Here is an 18,879-nt window from a genome sequence, read left to right on the forward strand (position 1 = left end):
GGAACTTATTTAATCTCTCTGGGCTTTGGTTTCCTGATCTGTAAAATTATAGGAGTGGATTAAATGACCTTTGAGGTCCTTTCCAGCTCTAGACTTATTATCCTATGATTGTTCAACATATTTTAACAATGAATTCATTGAAAATACAGATGGCTTACTTATCAAGTATATGTCCAAATAGTTAGCAAGTCTTTTCACTTGTCAGTTTTACCTCCACAACTTACCTTGTATGCATCACCTTCTGTCTGTTTACATGAACACTACCTTAGTTTGAGCCCTCATCATCTCTGACTTGGGCTATTAAAAAGAGCCTTTTAATTGACTACCCTCATTTCGTTCTCTTCATAAACTGATACACCTCCCAGACAAAAGTCTGACCTTGTTGCTCTCCAGCTCCAAAAGCTTCAGTTGCTACTGATTGTCAGTAGGATAACATGCAGACCCCTCGTCTTGGCTTATAAAACCATCCACAGTCTGATCCTAACCTTTCCAGACTTATTTAACATTATTCCTTTTTGTGAATTCTACATTCCAGCCAGGCTGGCCTGTTTACTGCTCCCTGAGCGTGACAGTTTCTCCTCCATGCCTTTGCATCAGCTGTCACCTGTGCCTGGAATGCCCTCCCACCTCTCCTCCACCTCTTGGAATCTCTAACTTAGTTCAAGGCTTCCTTAGCTGGAGCCATCTCCCATATGCAAAGCCTTTTCTTCTTTCCCCAGTGTGTCAGTGCTTGGACCCTCCTCCTATATTTATGTGTCTAAATCTTATATCTGTCCAATAAAACATACACTTCTTGAGGATGGAGGCTATTTCAGTTTTATATTTGTATCCCACTACCTAGCACAGAGCCTCACACATAGTAGGCATTTAATAAATGTGTATGGAATTGAACTAAAATCTTATCAGCCTTTACTAGGTCAGTATTGCTGTCTAACCAGCAGGGGGAGCATGGAACATTTAATTTGAGGACAATCTTTTTAATGAGTACTTTTAGTTAGTTGGTATGGCTTGTGAACTTGAGGTGGGATAGGATGGGACAGGGGATGAGGAGGAGTTGGAGGCAGGGAAGAAACAGAGCATACACACACACACACACACACACACACACACACACACACACACACACACACACACATATATATATATATATATATATATAATATATATATATATATATATGTATATATATATATATATATATATATATATATATATATTTCCTTTAGTAGATTTAAAGACAAAGCCATCACAGTACAAAACAAAGAGTAGTGGCTCTTGGGTTATTTAAAGTTAAATATATAATTTAGATTTAATAAGTGCATGCTGATAGATTTAATTTCAATGTTAGTGTTTAAAATTCTGCAGAATTATCAAAAATTAACAGTTATTTGGAGGTAATCATGTCCTAGGCATTATATAGGACAGTGTTGAGAAAGCTACTTATCCACACACCTTATAATGGCAGCAGTTGCCAAAATTCAGTTTCAGGAGCAAATTAAAATACACTCTCTTATCTTAGATCTTCCACGTCATCCTCAATTTCCATAAATATCTGCTCTATAAAGTACCTCTCTGCCTTTCAAGCAGTGCTCGTATTGATTAAAAGTCCTTTAGTGTGAGATGTCACCTCTAGCATCGATCATGAAAATGAGTAAGGAAGTAGGGGAGGGAGAGACTTCCGAAGTCAAATTGTGCAATTTTGCCTCTTATATTAAGTAGAACAGAAACTTTTGGTTTTTTGTCTTTATATTCACAGTCCTTAGCACAATACCTTGGGCATAGCAAGGGTTTAACAAATAATTATTTAGCTGAATCTGCCCTTGAAAGAATTTGCACGAGGGGGAGGGAGGGGGAGAAAATGTAAAACTCAAAAGCTTATGGAAGTGAATGTTGAAAACTAAAATAAATTAATTAAAAGAAAGAATTTGGACAAGGAATGCTAAATCTTAGCCAAAAATAAAAACAAAAACTGACAACCAACAACAGAAAATTATAGGTGAGATTTGGGAGGGGAGGATGTGTGGGGAAGGGGAACATAGTACTGTGTAAGGGAAGAGCTGGGTGGGGCCACAAGAGTACATCATTTGCTACTACAGAGAAGGAAAGAGTGTTGAAGACCACTTGCTTCTTCTCCCTTGACTCTCCTAAGGATGAAATAACTGTTGTTGTTTTTAAGCCAAGTGAAAAAGAGCATGGATGATGGATGCCAACAGCAAGTTTTGGCTAAGGCCATTTTCAGTTGCAAAGCTTCGGTTCTTATTGCTTCTCCAGGCCTGTAGCACCGATTACTAAGTTGAGCCCTTGTTTCCTGTAGAAGTTAAATTCAATCTGCTTCTTGTTATAGTCATTCTTATTGGTTTGCTAAATGTTCTGCCCTTGCCCAGGTGGAAATCTGTTTGTCACACGAAACAGCTGAGCCGAGTTGTGGTGACTCATGGTTCAGTGGTTACTAAGAAACAGAAATAAGATCCAGTAAAGAACTAGCTCTGGGTTTACTGTCCTGGTGCCTTTACAGTTTTAAACATGCAGGGACAGTTTATCTGAAGACCATTTCCTTCCTTTTGGATTTCATCGCTTGAGTTGATTCTGGGTGGACATTTTTACAGATATTAAGGTAGAGGAGAAGGGGGAGAAAGGAAGGAAAGGCAGTAGCCAGGGAGCAAACCCTCCCAAGAAAGCTTTAAAATCACCAAAGAAAGAAATGAAGAAATAAAAGAATGTAAAGAAATAAAATCAAATCAGCCCTGGTCAGCTTGTGGCAATCATTTTGCTCGTTGGTAATGAATAGTAATACTACTTAGGCTGAAAAAAGTATTTTAGGGATGAGAATTGTATGTGTCTCCTTGTGCTGAATTTCAGGGAGCAGTGTATAGGTGTGTGTTTGTACGTGCTGGGGGAATCTAACTAATGAATGTTTAACATGGACCCGGGGAGATGATAAGAATGTAGAAATAACTCTTTGAGACAGTTTCAAGAGTTTTGTTTCCAGCACATGGGTCTTTTGGGAGCTCGTATAGTTGTCTTGAACTCAGAGCATCCTTCCCATGGATTTTAGGAGTATGCAAAGGGTAAGGTGTGTATTCAGGGCAGGGGAAAAGGGTGGGGTTAATACTGCTGAAGTGAGAGTATATGAAATGCAGTGTTTCCTGACCATGATAACTAGGGAAGAGGCAGAGGCATGGGGAAATAGAATTATAAAGAGAAGTCGTTTTAACTACAACAAAATTATAGCTTGTAAAAGTTCTCATTTGCTTAATGATTTTCACGATGTATGAACTGACATGGCCAGTGTTGTCTCTACTCTTATACTGTGGCTATAAATAGAATCTTGGCAATCCTATTAATAACCAGAGGGCTCTTCTGAATTTTGTGTGGGATTTCCCACCCCACCCCCAGGACTGATATTGTGATGTCCTCTCCCCCCTTCCTTCCCCCCTGCCTCACTGCCCCCTTTCTTTTTCCAGAATCCCGAGCAGCTGTTGGAAGATTGTGCTCATAGGGAGATGATTCCTCATGAAGTCTCTGGATCCCCTTCCGAAATCAAATGCGACTTTCCATTTACCAGACTGAAACCAGAACTAGCCAGACAGTGAAGCAGTCACAGTGGAGGGGGGACGGCGAAAAATGAAATCCAACCAAGAAAGGAGCAATGAATGCTTGCCTCCCAAAAAACGTGAGATTCCTGCCACTAGCCGGCCATCGGAGGAGAAGCCAGCGGTCGTGCCAAACGACAACCACAGGGCGGAGAGCTTCACATGGCTCCCCAGCACTCAGAGTGGACAAGGCAGCGTGGGCGGGAGGCCTGGGCCTGGGGGGACCTCGGCAGCAGAGCTTGGTTTACAGCAGGGAATAGGTTTACACAAATCACTGTCCGCCGGGATGGATTATTCTCCACCCAGTGCCCCCAGGTCTGTTCCAGCCACTACCACTCTTCCGGCGGTGTACCCTCCCCCACAGTCAGGGACCCCGGTGTCCCCCGTGCAGTACACACACTTGCCGCACACTTTCCAGTTCATTGGGTCCTCCCAGTATAGTGGGCCCTATGCTGGCTTCATCCCCTCCCAGCTGATCTCCCCTCCAGCCAATCCTGCCACCAGTGGAGTGGCCTCCGCTGCTGTGGCCACCACTCCATCACAGCGCTCCCACCTGGAGGCCTATTCCACTCTGCTAGCCAACGTGGGTGGCTTGAGCCAGCAGACAGGGCACAAGGTTGAGCAGCAGCAGCATCTGATCAGGACTCCGGGGCTTATCTCGGCAGGGTCCCCACCGCCCACACAGCAGAACCAATATGTCCATATCTCCAGCTCTCCCCAGAGTGCTGGGCGAACCATGTCCCCTCCAGCCATCCCAGTCCACCTGCATCCCCATCAGACGATGATCCCACACACACTTACCCTGGGGCCTTCCTCCCAGGTGGTGGTGCAATACACAGACTCTGGTGGTCATTTTGTTCCCCGGGAATCCACCAAGAAGGCTGAGAGCAGCAGGCTACAACAGGCCATACAGGCCAAGGAGATGCTGAATGGTGAGATGGAGAAGAGCCGGAGATACGGTGTTCCCTCCTCTGCAGACCTGGGCCTCATGAAGGCAAGCGGGAAGACGGCCTCTCACCACTATGAAACCAGACACGTTGTGGTCCACTCAAGCCCTGCTGACTACAGCACCCGTGATTCATCGGGGACGCGGGCCTCTGTGATGGTCCTACCCAACAGCAACACACCCACCACAGATATGGAAGTCCAGCAGGTCACACACCAAGAGCCTCCCCATCCACCCTCAACGACAAGAGCAGCCTCCACTTAGGGAAGCCCAGCCACCGCTCTTACGCTCTGTCCCCACAGCAGGCTCTGGGCCCTGAGGGTGTGAAGGCCGCCGTGGCCACTCTGTCACCACATACTGTCATCCAGACCACCCACAGTGCTTCGGACCCCCTCCCCGTTGGACTTCCAGCCTTCTATGCAGGGACTCAGCCACCCGTCATTGGCTACCTGAGCAGCCAACAGCAAGCAATCAGTTACGCCGGCAACCTGCCCCAGCATCTGGTGATCCCTGGGACCCAGCCTCTGCTCATCCCCGTGGGCGGCACCGACATGGAGCCATCCGGGGTAGCCCCTGCGATCGTCACTTCATCTCCCCAGTTTGCAGCAGTGCCTCATACGTTTGTCACTACCACCATTCCCAAGAGCGAGAATTTCAGCGCAGAGTCCTTGGCCACTCAGGCAGCCTACCCAGCCATGGTGCAGGCACAGATCCACCTCCCCGTGGTCCAGTCCATTGCATCTTCTGCAGCCGTTCCCCCAACACTGCCCCCTTACTTCATGAAAGGGTCAATCATCCAGTTGGCCAACGGAGAGCTGAAGAAGGTCGAGGACTTGAAAACAGAAGACTTCATCCAGAGTGCTGAGATTAGCAACGACCTGAAAATAGACTCTAGCACCGTAGAAAGGATTGAAGACAGCCCTACCCCAGGCATTGCCATCATCCAGTTTGCAGTGGGAGAACATCGAGCACAGGTAATGTTCACCCCAGAGCTCCCTCACAAATATTGGCAGTCACACACCCACTTCAGATGCTCCACTTTTTTTTTTCTCTCACAAGATGGATGGACTTCTTGGCCAAGCTGGGGGGAGATTGTCTTCTCATTTGTGCTTAGGAATAAGTCCCATGTAAGGGCCTATCTTCTCCAAGCCTAACTAACTGATCTCTTTTCCCTGTTTCAAGAGGAAATGAAGCAGTAGCTGATATAGGGTGGTGAAGTGAAACTTGTACTGGATTTGGAGTCTGGAGTTAAATCCTAGCTCTGACTCTTAGTACCAGTTTGACCTCTGAGGTTTAAGTTCCTTCATCTGTAAAATGATAGGATTGTACTGGAAGACCTCTAAGGTCCCTTCTACCTCTAAATCTGTGATTTCTGGTCAGGCTATAATCATGTGAAGGTCAATGAGTCCCTGTATCACACTGCTACTTCAGAGAAACCATAACTACCATGAGTGATCTCCTTGGCTGTAGGAACTAGGAATTCCAAGAACAGGATGACAGCTAAAACTAAGACAAGCCATTCATCCAAAGTGTGTCCTTCCCTTCCTGGTTTCCACACATTCCTTCCCTTCTTCCTACCTGTCCCCTAAATCCTTTGAAATCATTTCTTTCCATAGCTCGTTTGTAGTAAACAGCAATGCCCTTGTTCAGGTTGCTTTAAATCAGTTGTTAGGTCAAATGGATTTGATTTGGTCAAGGTTTTGAATTTCCATGACTAGAAATCAAAGAATCTTCTTGGAATGTTTCCACTGAATACTTTGAAGGCATTAAATTGGTACAGGATCCCATTCAGATTTTAAGGTGAAAGCGATTTAAAAGGAGTAGAGTTGATGTATTGAAAAGTCAGGACTTATACATTGTACTGGGTTTGAATTTGTCTGTGTGTACGTGTTTTTTAAAGGAAAAAATCAAGAAGGTTGGGGTGGAAGGGATAATCATTTTACAATATATTTCCCAGAAGTGTTACATGAATGACCCAAAGTGGTGGCCTTATGGTTTTAGGAGATATTCCATCTATTGCTAAGTATTCCTGGACCCAGTAACCATCCCAAATTTTCTGTCTCTGTGTGACAAATCTCTTTCTGCATGATTCCTATAATGATATTGTTGTTGTTGAGTTATAGCTGACTCTTCATGACCCCATTTTGGAGTTTTCTTGGCAAAGATACTAGAGTAGTTCGCTATTTCCTTCTCATTTTACAGATGAGGAAACTGAGACAAACAGGGTTAAGTGATTTGCCCACAGTCACACAACTGGTAAGCATTTGAGGCCACATTTGAACTCATGTATGAGTCTTCCTGATTCCAAGCCCAGTGCTCTATCCACTGTGCCACCTAGCTGCCCCTGCCTATACCCAGGAAGATTTTGAAAAGTTCAGATCTTTTAGACCACATTTTAATTAGTTTTTCTTTTATAAACAACAATAAACAAAAATTAATTTCTCCAGAGTTTATCATCATTCTCCTTCTTATTAATTGTCTCCTCTTAGGGGGTTAAAATAAAGTTTTAAAAAGATAACAGTGTAGCACAAGTAACTCTTAGTAGGGCACCTCTTGGTTCACTGCCTGAACTAGGCCTGTAGGGTAAACACACAACTCTCTTTTAAATGGAGATTGAATTGGTTTTCTCCTGGCATTTTTTAATTTAATTTTTTTTTTAATTTTTGAGTTCCAAGAACTGTGATTCCATCTCTAGGAAGTTCCTAGGGTGGAAACTCTCTCCAATTCATATTAGCAACTTGTTTGTGACTTACCATCTTAGACAGTTGCCTAGGGGCACTCAGAAGTTAAGTAACTTGCCCAGGGTCACTCAGCCAGTCTATGTCAGAGGCAGGACATGGACCCAGATCTTCCTGCCCCCATGGCCAATTCTCTATCTCTATGGGTTTAGCAATAGTGACTTTGGAAAGGAAATCCTTCTTAAAATGCATTCCTTGACAGAATTCCTTTAAGAGGCAGAAAAAAGGGGAAGCAGTATTAGTTACTTGGTGTTTACGCTCTAAATCCCCCAAAGCATCAGTAACATGTAAACTATGTAACCTTCACATTCCTTTTCAGGCTTCGTTATCCACTAGGCGGTTCTTAGTGAGGAAATGTCTATTTGTATTTTTCACTATTCAGTACTCTTCAAAATCAGAATGTAAGACATAGAGAAATCAGCTTCCATGTGTAGTCATATCCTTGCTCTCATTTCTGTCCTTGCAGCCAGACCATTAGTCACTATGCAGAGGTGCAAATTAGTAGGTAGACTTTGTGTGGAATCTTGTTCACAGATCTGTCAGCACAGCCCCCTGTGTTGTCTCAGTGCATGCTGGGAAAATCTTCTACATAGAAGGGAAGAACATGATGTGCACTGCTAAAAGGGGTATCTTGGATTTCATGCAGTAAGAACAGAATTGCAAGGCACCGGCTCCACAAATGATTTGTCACCTTCCTGAGAGCCATATCAGAATCAGGCTTACATCATCACAGCTAAAATACTTCACCAGCTGTATTTCTCACAAGGGATGGCTCCAAAGTCCGCAGAGAAAGTCATATAGAAGTATGACTAATCTCTGGGCTTAATTTAGCTTTTATGCTGTGGGAGTCCCTGTCCAGCTCTGTGGTGTCCCTCAGTGTGGATTTTCTTCCCCATGCCTAGAGAATCCATTTCATCTCAGTGGGTAAAGAATTGACAGTACTTCCAACCACAGGACATTATTTAGGTTAACTATCAGAATTACAATATTTTGTTGTGTTTTGCTTTTTGTGGGAATAGGGAAGGAGTGGTCAGAGATGAATAGAATTATGATCTTATGCCTAAATCCTCAAATAAAAAGTTCCAAAATATTTGTCTTCACAATTCCTACCGTTATTATTCTATGTATCTTTATTTTTCATTCTTAGGTACAGAATGATTGTTGGGCTGCTGTCCAATACATCTTTCCCATGTTCTCTAGCTCATTGATTACAAAAGCAGGGTTTGGCACTGACCTATAAGTTGACAGATGTGGGCTCTAGTCTCAGCTCTGCAACTTATTAGCATTGTGACATTGGACAAGTCAATACATTTCTCTGAGCCTTATCCTTCCTTATTTTATATTTTCATTTCAGTCCAACAGATGGATTGATCTGTTGCAATCTCTGCACTGGGAGATAGGCAATTTGAATAAGAGGTTTTATCCCTGTGGGACTTAGAACCTCATAGGGGGATATGACACACACAGAAATAATTTTAACATAAAATGATATCATATAAGTACATAAATAAGAGAAGTATAGAAGCAATCGAGAGCCCAGGGGGAAGAGGTCATTACTAACATGTGACATCCGAGTAGGTCTGAAGCATTGCTGAGATGGTTGATCAGGTACCCCAGGTTCGAATCCTTAGCAGAAGGGGTAGATCCAGTCCCTTCAAGCTCTAGCTTTCTGTGCTTCTCTTCCTCTCTTAAAAAAACCCTTTGTAGTTTTTATCAACATTGACCATCACCACAAGTAACCCTTAGAGGGAAAAATAGACAACTACTATTGTCTTGCCTTCATGTTAGATTAGGGTAGTAAGGTGGTACAGTGGATAGAGTCAGCCTAGAGTTAGGAATGCTCATCTTCCTGAGTTCAGGCACTTAACTATCCGAGTGACCCTGGGTAAGTCCCTTCATCCTGTTGGCCTCAGTTTCCTCATCTATAAAATGACCTAGAGAAGGAAATGGCAAACCATTCCAGTATCTTTGCCAAGAAAACTCCAAATGGGGTCAGGCAAGACTGAAATGACTGAATAACAACATGTTAGATTAGCCTGTGCAGGGGAAACCAAACCCATCCTGTATAGAAATGTGGGCTTGTTTTATTTTTAAGGAGTCAAGGTTTTAATTATTGCTGTGGAGAGATGCTATAAAATGTTGTTTCTAGCTAAAGATCCAGACACTGCAGTATAGCAAAAATACAAAAAACCCAAATCGAATGAAGAAAAAAAAAACCTTCACACATTCACCACAGTCTCTGAGGTTTCACCATTCCCAGTACAGTGTTCCTCTATACACACAATTCCTTCTGCCTTTGCAAGCCTTTTTGTTTCTCACTGTTCACTATTCTTCAGAACAGAAAGAGAAACAAAAGAAAGTTTTAGTCATTACCCACTGCCCTCCATTGCAGGCATTCACTCACCCTTTTTATAATCACTGTGCATTCACTAATCATTCTGGTCAAAGGGTCAGGGCACACTCTTCCTAGAATGACAGGCAGTCAGTGGCGTGAGCCACCCACCACTCAGAGCCAGCAGGTCTGTGGCTAGGAGGCCTTGTGTGGTGAGTGAGTGATCCAGTGTGCTGGCAGACAGGACCTGCTTCCCTTGTGAATCATTGCGTACTGTGATGCCCCTAATGCACAGATCTGTGTTGTATAGCAGCCTCCATGGGCTAGAGGATCACCAGTTGAAACAGCTGCAGCCTGGAAAAGAAGGGGTAAGCATCACAGAGTGGCTTCTTCCACACTGGGTAAGGTTGACCCACAGGTTGGGGAAATGTGCTGGGGAAAATCAAGTTCAGAAGAATCATTATGTTGTCTGTGTCCTTCAGTCTAAGCTTCTTGAAGGAAAGGTAGTTTTGTACCAAAATGCTGACAAAGAAGGCTTAATTTATCTAAAAAACACCATAGATTTTTTTTTAACCTTCTTATACTCAAGTAGTTTATGATGATAAGAGACCAAGCAGCTTTAGGGTACACGTGTATACGTCTTAGAGGAAAGGAAACTGAAAGTTCATTTTCACGAAAGTCTGTGTCTAACTGAACAATCACTGGAAAATCATAAACAGAGGAAACCCCAATGGATTGGGGCTTTTAGGGCCTAGATTTTAATTCTCACTCTGTCATGTCAAATAACCCCATGAAAAACAACAAAAAAGTACAAAATATGCCACCTTTCCTGTCTCCATGCATATGACTTTGGGGGCAGTATGCTATAGAATCAATGATTTAGAGTTAGAAAGGACTGTTGGAAATACCAAGTCTAGCTTCCTCCTGTTACAGATGAGGAAACTGAGACCCAGAGAGGTTAAAAGACTTGCTCGTGATAAGTATCTGAGGCAAGATTTGAACCCAGGTCTTTGTGACTCCAGGCTCATTGCTCGATCCAATACAGTACACTGCCTCTCTGTGTTAATATCTATATCTATATCTATATCTATATCTATGTATGTATGTATGTATGTATGTATGTATGTATGTATGTATGTATGTATGTATATTTAAAAACAGAATCATGGAATTTAAACTTGAAAAGGACATCAGTAGCCATTCTAGCATAATCTATGACGACCCCAAAGAAACCCCACTGTCATAGACTGTGAGCAGTAAAACACCCAACCAGAGCTGACCTTTAGACCAGGGATATAGATATCTCACCCTGAACAAACGAAAAGACCCACTTAGAAACTGTCCAGGTGGATTCTTGTTTCTTCCAGGAAGACCTGGCCACCCACAGAAGGGCCTGTGACTGGCTATTTCTCCCTTGCTCTCATACAAAGACCAGGGGATTCTTTGTCTTGACCACTAATCAGCCTCCTTTCACTACCACTTAAACACACACACACACACACACACACACACACACACACACACACACACACATACACACACACCCCAGCAAGCACAGGATTTCTGAAGAATATTTAAAAAAATTTTGCTCAGTAGAATTATATTAAATAATATTTATAAGATACTTCAGGGCAGCAGATTCTTCTCAATGATTCTTTCTTAAATACTATATGTATCACATCTGTCTGTTGCTTCCTAGATCCTCAGTAAATGACTGTTTCCTTTACCTTACTTGGCAGCTGCTCAATATATCCCAGGCTCTTGTCCTCTCTCTCTCCTTTGCCTCTGTGTGTGTGTGTGTGTGTGTGTGTGTGTGTGTGTGTGTGTGTGTGTGTGTGTTGGGGAGTTGCGGGGGCCACTGCTTTTGGTATCCTAAAGCACCACATGTCTACCAATGGCTTTTATTCTACTCCACTATTTTTTAATTTGACTGCTGTGGACTGTGAGTCATCAATGGCAGCTTTATGCATTTCATGGATTAGCTAGCACCTAAAAATAACTGGAGACTTAATGCAAACAGAATATAAGCCCACACAGTCTTTTAGCCGCCAACGTGCATCTGTTTGCCAACCTTGAAATATACCAACCAGGCTTCAAATCAAGGAATATGGAGTGGCCGCCTACTGTGTGTGCCAGCAATGGGCCGAGTGCTGGTGAGGGGGTCCTGCTTAAACCTTAGCAGTGTCTTATTGGTGACACGATGTCTGTCCTTGTTGGCATCCTCACACAGACAGTAAGGAGAAGAGTGACAATTACAAGTGTTTTGATGACCATGGGATCACAGATCTAGAGGTGGAACAGACCTCGGAGGTCATCTAGTCTAAACTTATCATTTTACAGATGAGGAAACTGAGACCCAGAGTTTAGGTAATTTATCCAAGGTCACATAGTGTCAGAAGGGGGACTTGAATCAAAGTCCTCTGACTCCAAGGCCAGTGTTTTTATACAGTTTTACTTTTCTAGTGAAACTAATCTTCATGTTAAACATCTTGATTGAGAGGAGTAGAGAAGTGAGCATGATTTTTTCTTAATGTGCATGTTTCTTGACTGAGTTTTTACCAATGCTTTTGTAGGTGTCAGGCCTTTGTAGAAACTCTGTAGACTCCCAGAGGAAAGAGAGCAGGCCCACTGGAATGCATGTTTTGGTCTAGTGAAAAACTGTTCTGTCAGAACCCCTTTTCATTTACGCCTCCTGATTTGTCAAATGAAGCATGGCCAGGAGACAGCACTTCAGGTCCTAACGTGCATGCCATGTCACAATCAAAGCTCTGTGCGAGTGGAGCGGCTGTAGTGTGTGCCTTGTCCTGATGGATTTTTCATTTAAAGTTTGTGTTTACAGCATGGTTTGTCAGCATCATTTGGGTGCCCACCAGGGCATGGGTTTACCAAATAACCTGAAAGATTTCCAACAAACACTGAGTCAGACTTAGAATTAGCATGATTAAGTGACTTAAACAGAAACACTTACAAATATTCTCATACTCCACAGAAAAGTTTTGACTGTTTTTATTAATTATTTTTAAAATTGAAATAATAGATATCTCTCTCATCCCCTTCACCATTGACACAGGATTTTCTGGTTTTACTGCTTTCATAAAGGATGCTTAAGAAAAAGGGGACTGAAAAGAGAAGTGGGCTTCTCTCTGCAGGTATAAACAGGATGAAATAATATCAGTGGAACCCAAATGAGCAGGTTTCCATTTCATAGCCTCCCCGACGCAAAATCAAAACCTGAAAGGAGGATGCGTGCCCTGTGGCCTAACAGTGGCTTCTTTGCTCCCTTGTTCTAGGCAGGATTTTCCTATTTTGGAGAGCACTGAGCACAAAACAGATGCCCTTCCCATTTGTGAAAACATGGCCCTCTTGGTAGGGAAAAGGGAGACATATTTTAACAACAGACGCTTTGTTTTCTCCGCATCTTGTTTCTGGTGATGTGTACATATGTGTGTATGTACACATAGATTAATCTAAGGCTGAAATATACAATCAAACAAAATATAAATATATATGTGTATATGTAGAGCTCTTTGGATGAAGCAGATATTGACTTTTTTTTTTCATGTGGTTTTGTACTCCCTAGGACCTGGCCCTTTTCCTCTCCCTCCCCCAAAATACACACACACACACACACACACACACACACACACACACACACAGAGTAGGTGCTTAATACCTCCTGGTTGATTTGTTAATTGATTATGCACACAATGAATTTGAAAAATTGCATAGAAGGTGAGTTACTAGTCAGCCAGGTAGATGATATATAATTAGGTCTTCTTCAGATATCATCAGATAAGAGTTTCCTTCCCCCCTTGGTGTTTCTCTTATGAATGAAAGTATGAACTGGTGATGAAGCTAGGTGTTATGGTAGACTGGGGAAAGAAAGTTGCTTTATTACAAAATGCAGCAGCAGGGAGAAGAAATTTGGCAGAGGGAAAATCACCTGGTATCATAGAATTAGAACAAGAGAGAACTGAGATAAAATCAAGTCCAACTCCATTTGTTTTACACATTGAGGGAACAGCCCATTGATGTTAAGTGACTTGCCCAAAGTTACCTAGGTAGTAAATGATAGAGCTATTATTTGAATCTAATTAAATCTTCTAACTCCCATTCTAGAGAATCAGTTCAAATCACAGCTCTGCCATTTAATACATATGTGACCATGAAAAAGTCCCCTAAAAAGTCACCTGGACCTCATTCTCCTCATCTGTAAAATGAGGAGATAGGAAGAGATGATCTCTAAGGTTATTTTCAGCTATAAATCCTGTGATACTGAGTTTCTGGCTTCAGGTTTCATTAGGACTCAGAGGTGACAGTAAGTAGTTAGGAGGAGGACCAGGGTTATAGAGATTAGATATAAAGAGTGGTTTGGGAATATATGCGTTTGGATATGGATTTTTTCCATTTTGCCTTTGCTGTTGCAAGTCCCAAAGATGAGAGAGACAGAGAGAGAGAGAATATATATGTGTTTATGTTCAAGATGGGAGAGGAGAGAGTAGGAAATTAGACCAAAGGATGAAAAATGAAGCCAGCTTGATCTTTGTGTTATCTTCTCTTTTATTCATCAGGTTTTAGTCAGGTGGAATGTTAGAGACTTAAAATATACAGTAGCTTAAGTAAAAGGAAGGAACATAGAAGCCACTGATATAAATAGGAAATAACTAAAATGTAATCAATAAAATCATAATTCAGCATCTGACTGATGTTATTAAGAGGAAGAGAAAAGTGGAGCTGCGAGCTCACGGCCAAGAAATGTGGTCTTTCTTGGGTGAACCTCTTGCCCTCAAGGGAGTTTAATATCCTCTGCTCTCAAAACTCATCCTTGAGATGATGTTGATGTAGCAGGGCAGATATATAGATTCTGTTCATTTAGAATAAATCAAGGTAAATAGAGTCAGTAGTAGTGAGCCAAGAAGGTTGATGGTCTTCGTAAACAGAAATGTACTCTATGCTGTTGACCTCAAAGGAGCCACCCTTTTGTTTGAACATCGCCCTCTAGTGGCAAATATATATAATTGTAATCTACAGGTATTTACAGAGAAAGCACCAAATGAATAAATTGAGTGAAAGAAATTATTAAGCATTTATATTTTTCAAGCACTAGGTAAGTGCTAGAGATACAAACAGTGAGCTAACCCTTGCTTTTAACGAACTCACACTTTAATTGGAGGTGACAATAAATACAAGAAAGTTCAGCTTCAGGTTGGAGAGGAAAGCCCCAGAAGCCTTGAGGGTTCAGTAGTGTGGCAAAAACCAAGGCCCAGGGGTCCTAATGTTATGTCAGTAGGTTAGATAACAGCATCGGATAAGGGAGGGAAGGTTCTGCAGAGGTAAGGCATGGAGGCAGGGCCTACAGTAAGGCCTAGAGGACCTTAGGAGGAAATGGCAGGATAGAAGCTAAGCTCTTCTGATCCCCCATCTCACCAAAGAATAAGATCAGAGATTTTAGAGCTGGAAGGGACCTTCGAGGTCAGCCAGTCCAAATAATTCATTTTACAGATGAGGAAACGAAGATCCAGAGAAGCCAAAGCTCAGTGTCACCTAGACAATAAGAGGCAGAACCAGTATTCAAACCCAGGTTTTATGATTGACACCATATTCAACTCCTTTTCCATTATACTGAGCTGTTTTGACTTGGTAGACAAATCAAAACATTTGGTAAACTGGCAAATTGGGCTGTACTTGTATAAAGATTTTTTTGTTAACGCTACATATTTATATCATTTCCTAAACGTTACCCAAAACACATACTGTTCTCATGCCTACATTTCTTATTTTATATCCTCTCCCCATCGTTATTGTCCTTTCCCTTCCCCTCTTACTATAGAAGTCCCACTCCATCCTTCAAGTTCCGCCTCAAGTCCTCATTCCATTAACTTTCCAGTACTCATTGACCCGTACTACTAGAGCATCTGTTGTTGATATTCATTTGGGCATATAATCCTATACTGCCTTTTATCTGTAATAATATCTGTTATCTATAGCAAATGTTTGTTGGGGTGTATTGTATCATGTATGTATGTCTGTCTCCTTATCTAGATTATAAGGTCCCCCTGGGCAAGAACTATGTCTTTTACACCTCTTCTATTTTATCACAGTGACTTGCCTATAGTAAGTGCTGAATAAGTATTTGTTGAATTGGTTTGAAAACACGAAACCTAGAATAATGTCACAATCAACAATTTGTCATTAGATAGTTATCGTGCTGTGGTGGCAGAGGGAAGTGCCACGGTAAAGACTTGAGCAGCTAAAAATAATAATGGACATGCTTCCTATCTTCAAAAGTAATGACATTAATACATCATTTTTATTCAATAGAAAATGGCTATCATAACTAACAGTAGTTTTTGAAGTTTAGAATTTTAGGAGAACAGAGTGTAGCATTCGTGTCCTTTAGGAAATTTCATTTGGTGAGATATATTTTCTTGTGTTGAATTTGTGTTCAGGATATTTAAAAATTCTGATGGTGAGCCCAGTTTTGAAATACAAATTTATTAGTTATGAATATTTTAAGATGTTTGTTCAAGATGTGCAAGAAGATTTTAATTGACATGGAAGGGGGAAACATTTGAGGTAAAATTCACATTGGAAGAATATACAGAGACTTGAAATAGTTATCACGATGTTTCAGGCCCTCAAAAAACTTCTAGAAGAGAGGATAGAGGGAAAGGGGATGACATTCAGAATGAGTAATGCAGTTCAACTTGCTACACTAATCAAGCTGTCTTTCTAAAAAGGAAGTAAGTATAAATTGCAGAATAGGAGATTTCTGCCTGATGTAAGGAAAAACAGATCTGTTCAAAACTAGAATAGAATACTTCATGAGATAGTGAGTTCCCTGTTTTCAGGCAGAGCCTAAATGATTGCTTGTCTAAGTTCATAAGATCATAGATAGATGGCTGGAAGGGACCTCAGAAGGCTTCTAGTTCAACCCTTTCATTTTTCAAATGAAGAAATATAGGCCAAGTGACTTTGCCCAAGGTCACAGAGCTAAGAAGTAGCAGAAAGGAGCTTCAAACACAGATCATCTTACTCACATCTAGTACCCATGTCCGTTACACCATACTGTCTCTGTGGTTTTTATAGAAGGAATTTCTGTTGAGGTTGTTCTGTGTCCCATATCTCTCCTCTCCTTATCAGCTAAACTCCCTGAGAAAGCCATATGTAATCCATGCCTCTATTCCCTTTCCCCTCACTCAGTTCTAAACCAATTACAATCTGGCTCCAATACCTAATTTGACTGAAACTACTCTCTTGAAAGTTCCCAGCAATTTCTTAATTGCTGAATCTAATGGCCATTTCTCAAGCCTCATTCTCTTTGTCCTTTCTGCAGCCTTTGACACTGTTGACCACCCTCTTCTCGTAGATACTCTCTCCTTTCTAGGTTTTCATGGTTCTCTTTTCCTCTAATTATCTCACTTAGTGAGAACTCCCATGAGAGCATTTATCTTCTATATGCATGTGATTCCCATATCCATATAGCCAACCTTAACCTTTCTCCTTAGCTCCATGTTCCCAGTACCAACTCTTTTTTTGGACATGTGGAACTGGATATCTTGCAGGCATCCCAAACTCTACATGTCTAAAGCAGTAGCCATTATCTTTTACCCAAAACCCTTCTGAACTTCCCCATTATTGTTGAGTAGACTCCCATCCTCCCAGTCACCCAGGCTCTTAACCTCAATGTCATTGTCACACACACTCTATGTATTCAGTCTGTTCCCGTGTCTTGTTATTTCTACTTTCATGGTGTTTCTTCTAACCTCCACTTCTCCACACTCACAAAGCCACCACCGTAGTGTAGGTTTTCATCCTCTCATACCTGGTCTATAACAGTAGCTTTCTGGCTGATCTCCCTGCTAATCTCTTTGGCATTTAAAGCCTTTAACAACCTTGCACCGTCCCAGCTTTTCTGTTGTCTTATACTTTATTCCCCTCTGTCTATTCGGTGATCCAGGAATACCTATCTACCTGCTTGCTGTTCCTTGCACATAATACTCCTATATCTTGACTCCAGGCCTTTGAACTGTCTGCCTGCCTGGACTACTCATATTCTTCCTATTTATGTAATTGTTTTACTGACTTTCTTCTTTCCTTGTAACATGAGGTGGTTCATTGGATAAAGTGCTGGGCAGAATGTGGAATACCTAAGTTCTAATCTAGCCTCTGACACTTAGTAGCCCTGTGACCATGAGCAAGTCATTAACCTTAGTTTCTTCAACTGTCAAATGGGGATAATAATAACCCCTACATCCAGGGTTATTGTAGGATTGAATGAGATATTTGTAAAGTGCTTAGCACAGTGCTAAATACCTAATGGTAGCTACCTAATAAATGTGTGCATCCTTCCTGTTTTTTAAGATTTAGCTGAATTTTCACCTTCCACTGAATGCCTTTCCTGACCCCTCCTACTTCCTCTCTTTACCCACCAATGCCTTCCCTCTGTGATTGCCTTCCACCAATACTGTATATATCTCATATATACATAGTTTGTTTTCATGTTGTCTCCTCCATTAGAACATGAGCTCTTTGTTTTTGGGGGGTTTTTTTGGTTTTGCTTTGGTTGTATCCCTAGCGTTTACTGTAGTGCCTGGCATGTAGTAAGTTCTTAAGAAGTACTTACTGATTGACTGCATATATTAATATTTGACTTTGGTGAAGGTCAAATTTAACCTTAAGCTTTTATAACAGTAGAGTCAAACTACCCACTTTTGCAGGGCCATGGGAGTACCTTTGTAATGAAAATTTCGGAATTTAAAAAGAGAGATGAAAGACAGAACTTTGAAGTGGGAAAAAAAAGGTTTTCTCCCATCCACTATCTAAATATAAATAAGACACTAATATCAACAGATTTTGTGTATTTCAATCATGGACCTTCTTCCCCTTTTCTCTGTCCTCCCTAGTCCTTATAAGTAGGCTCTGAAAACACAGCAAAACTTCTCCCCCTACCACTCACTATTTGAATTTTGTTATGGGAAGGAACTAAAAGCTACAAGTCTTATAACTTGTAAGATGTCAGAAATAATTTGGGACATAATTGATGAAAGTGCTTCATCTATATTCTACCTCTTAGAGTGACAGATAACATATTCAGATGTGAAAGCTTCTGAGAAACTCCATCCTAATGAGACTATAGATACCTGACAAGGAAAGTAATTTATAAACCTGAATTACTACACAGATTTATTTGTGAATATCAAATAAATATATGCTTATTTATACAGACCAAAAATGCAGATTATAACAAAGTGCATGTGCTTTTTGTTA

At 41.5% G+C, this 18,879-nt stretch overlaps 1 protein-coding gene across 1 annotated transcript in view; it reads left to right on the forward strand.

The window, feature by feature from the left end:
- ATXN1 (ataxin 1) overlaps window positions 1-18,879 on the forward strand; it is a 524,441-nt gene that overhangs the window by 495,813 nt on the left and 9,749 nt on the right. The window contains 2 exon segments of the mRNA XM_020986797.2: window positions 3,465-4,759; window positions 4,762-5,513. Of these exon segments, the coding sequence (XP_020842456.1) occupies window positions 3,625-4,759; window positions 4,762-5,513 (1,887 nt within the window). The 5' untranslated portion in view covers window positions 3,465-3,624.

Source organism: Phascolarctos cinereus, unplaced genomic scaffold, assembly GCF_003287225.1.
Source record: "Phascolarctos cinereus isolate Bilbo 61053 unplaced genomic scaffold, phaCin_HiC Scaffold_4;HRSCAF=312, whole genome shotgun sequence".
Classification (NCBI taxonomy): domain Eukaryota; kingdom Metazoa; phylum Chordata; class Mammalia; order Diprotodontia; family Phascolarctidae; genus Phascolarctos; species Phascolarctos cinereus.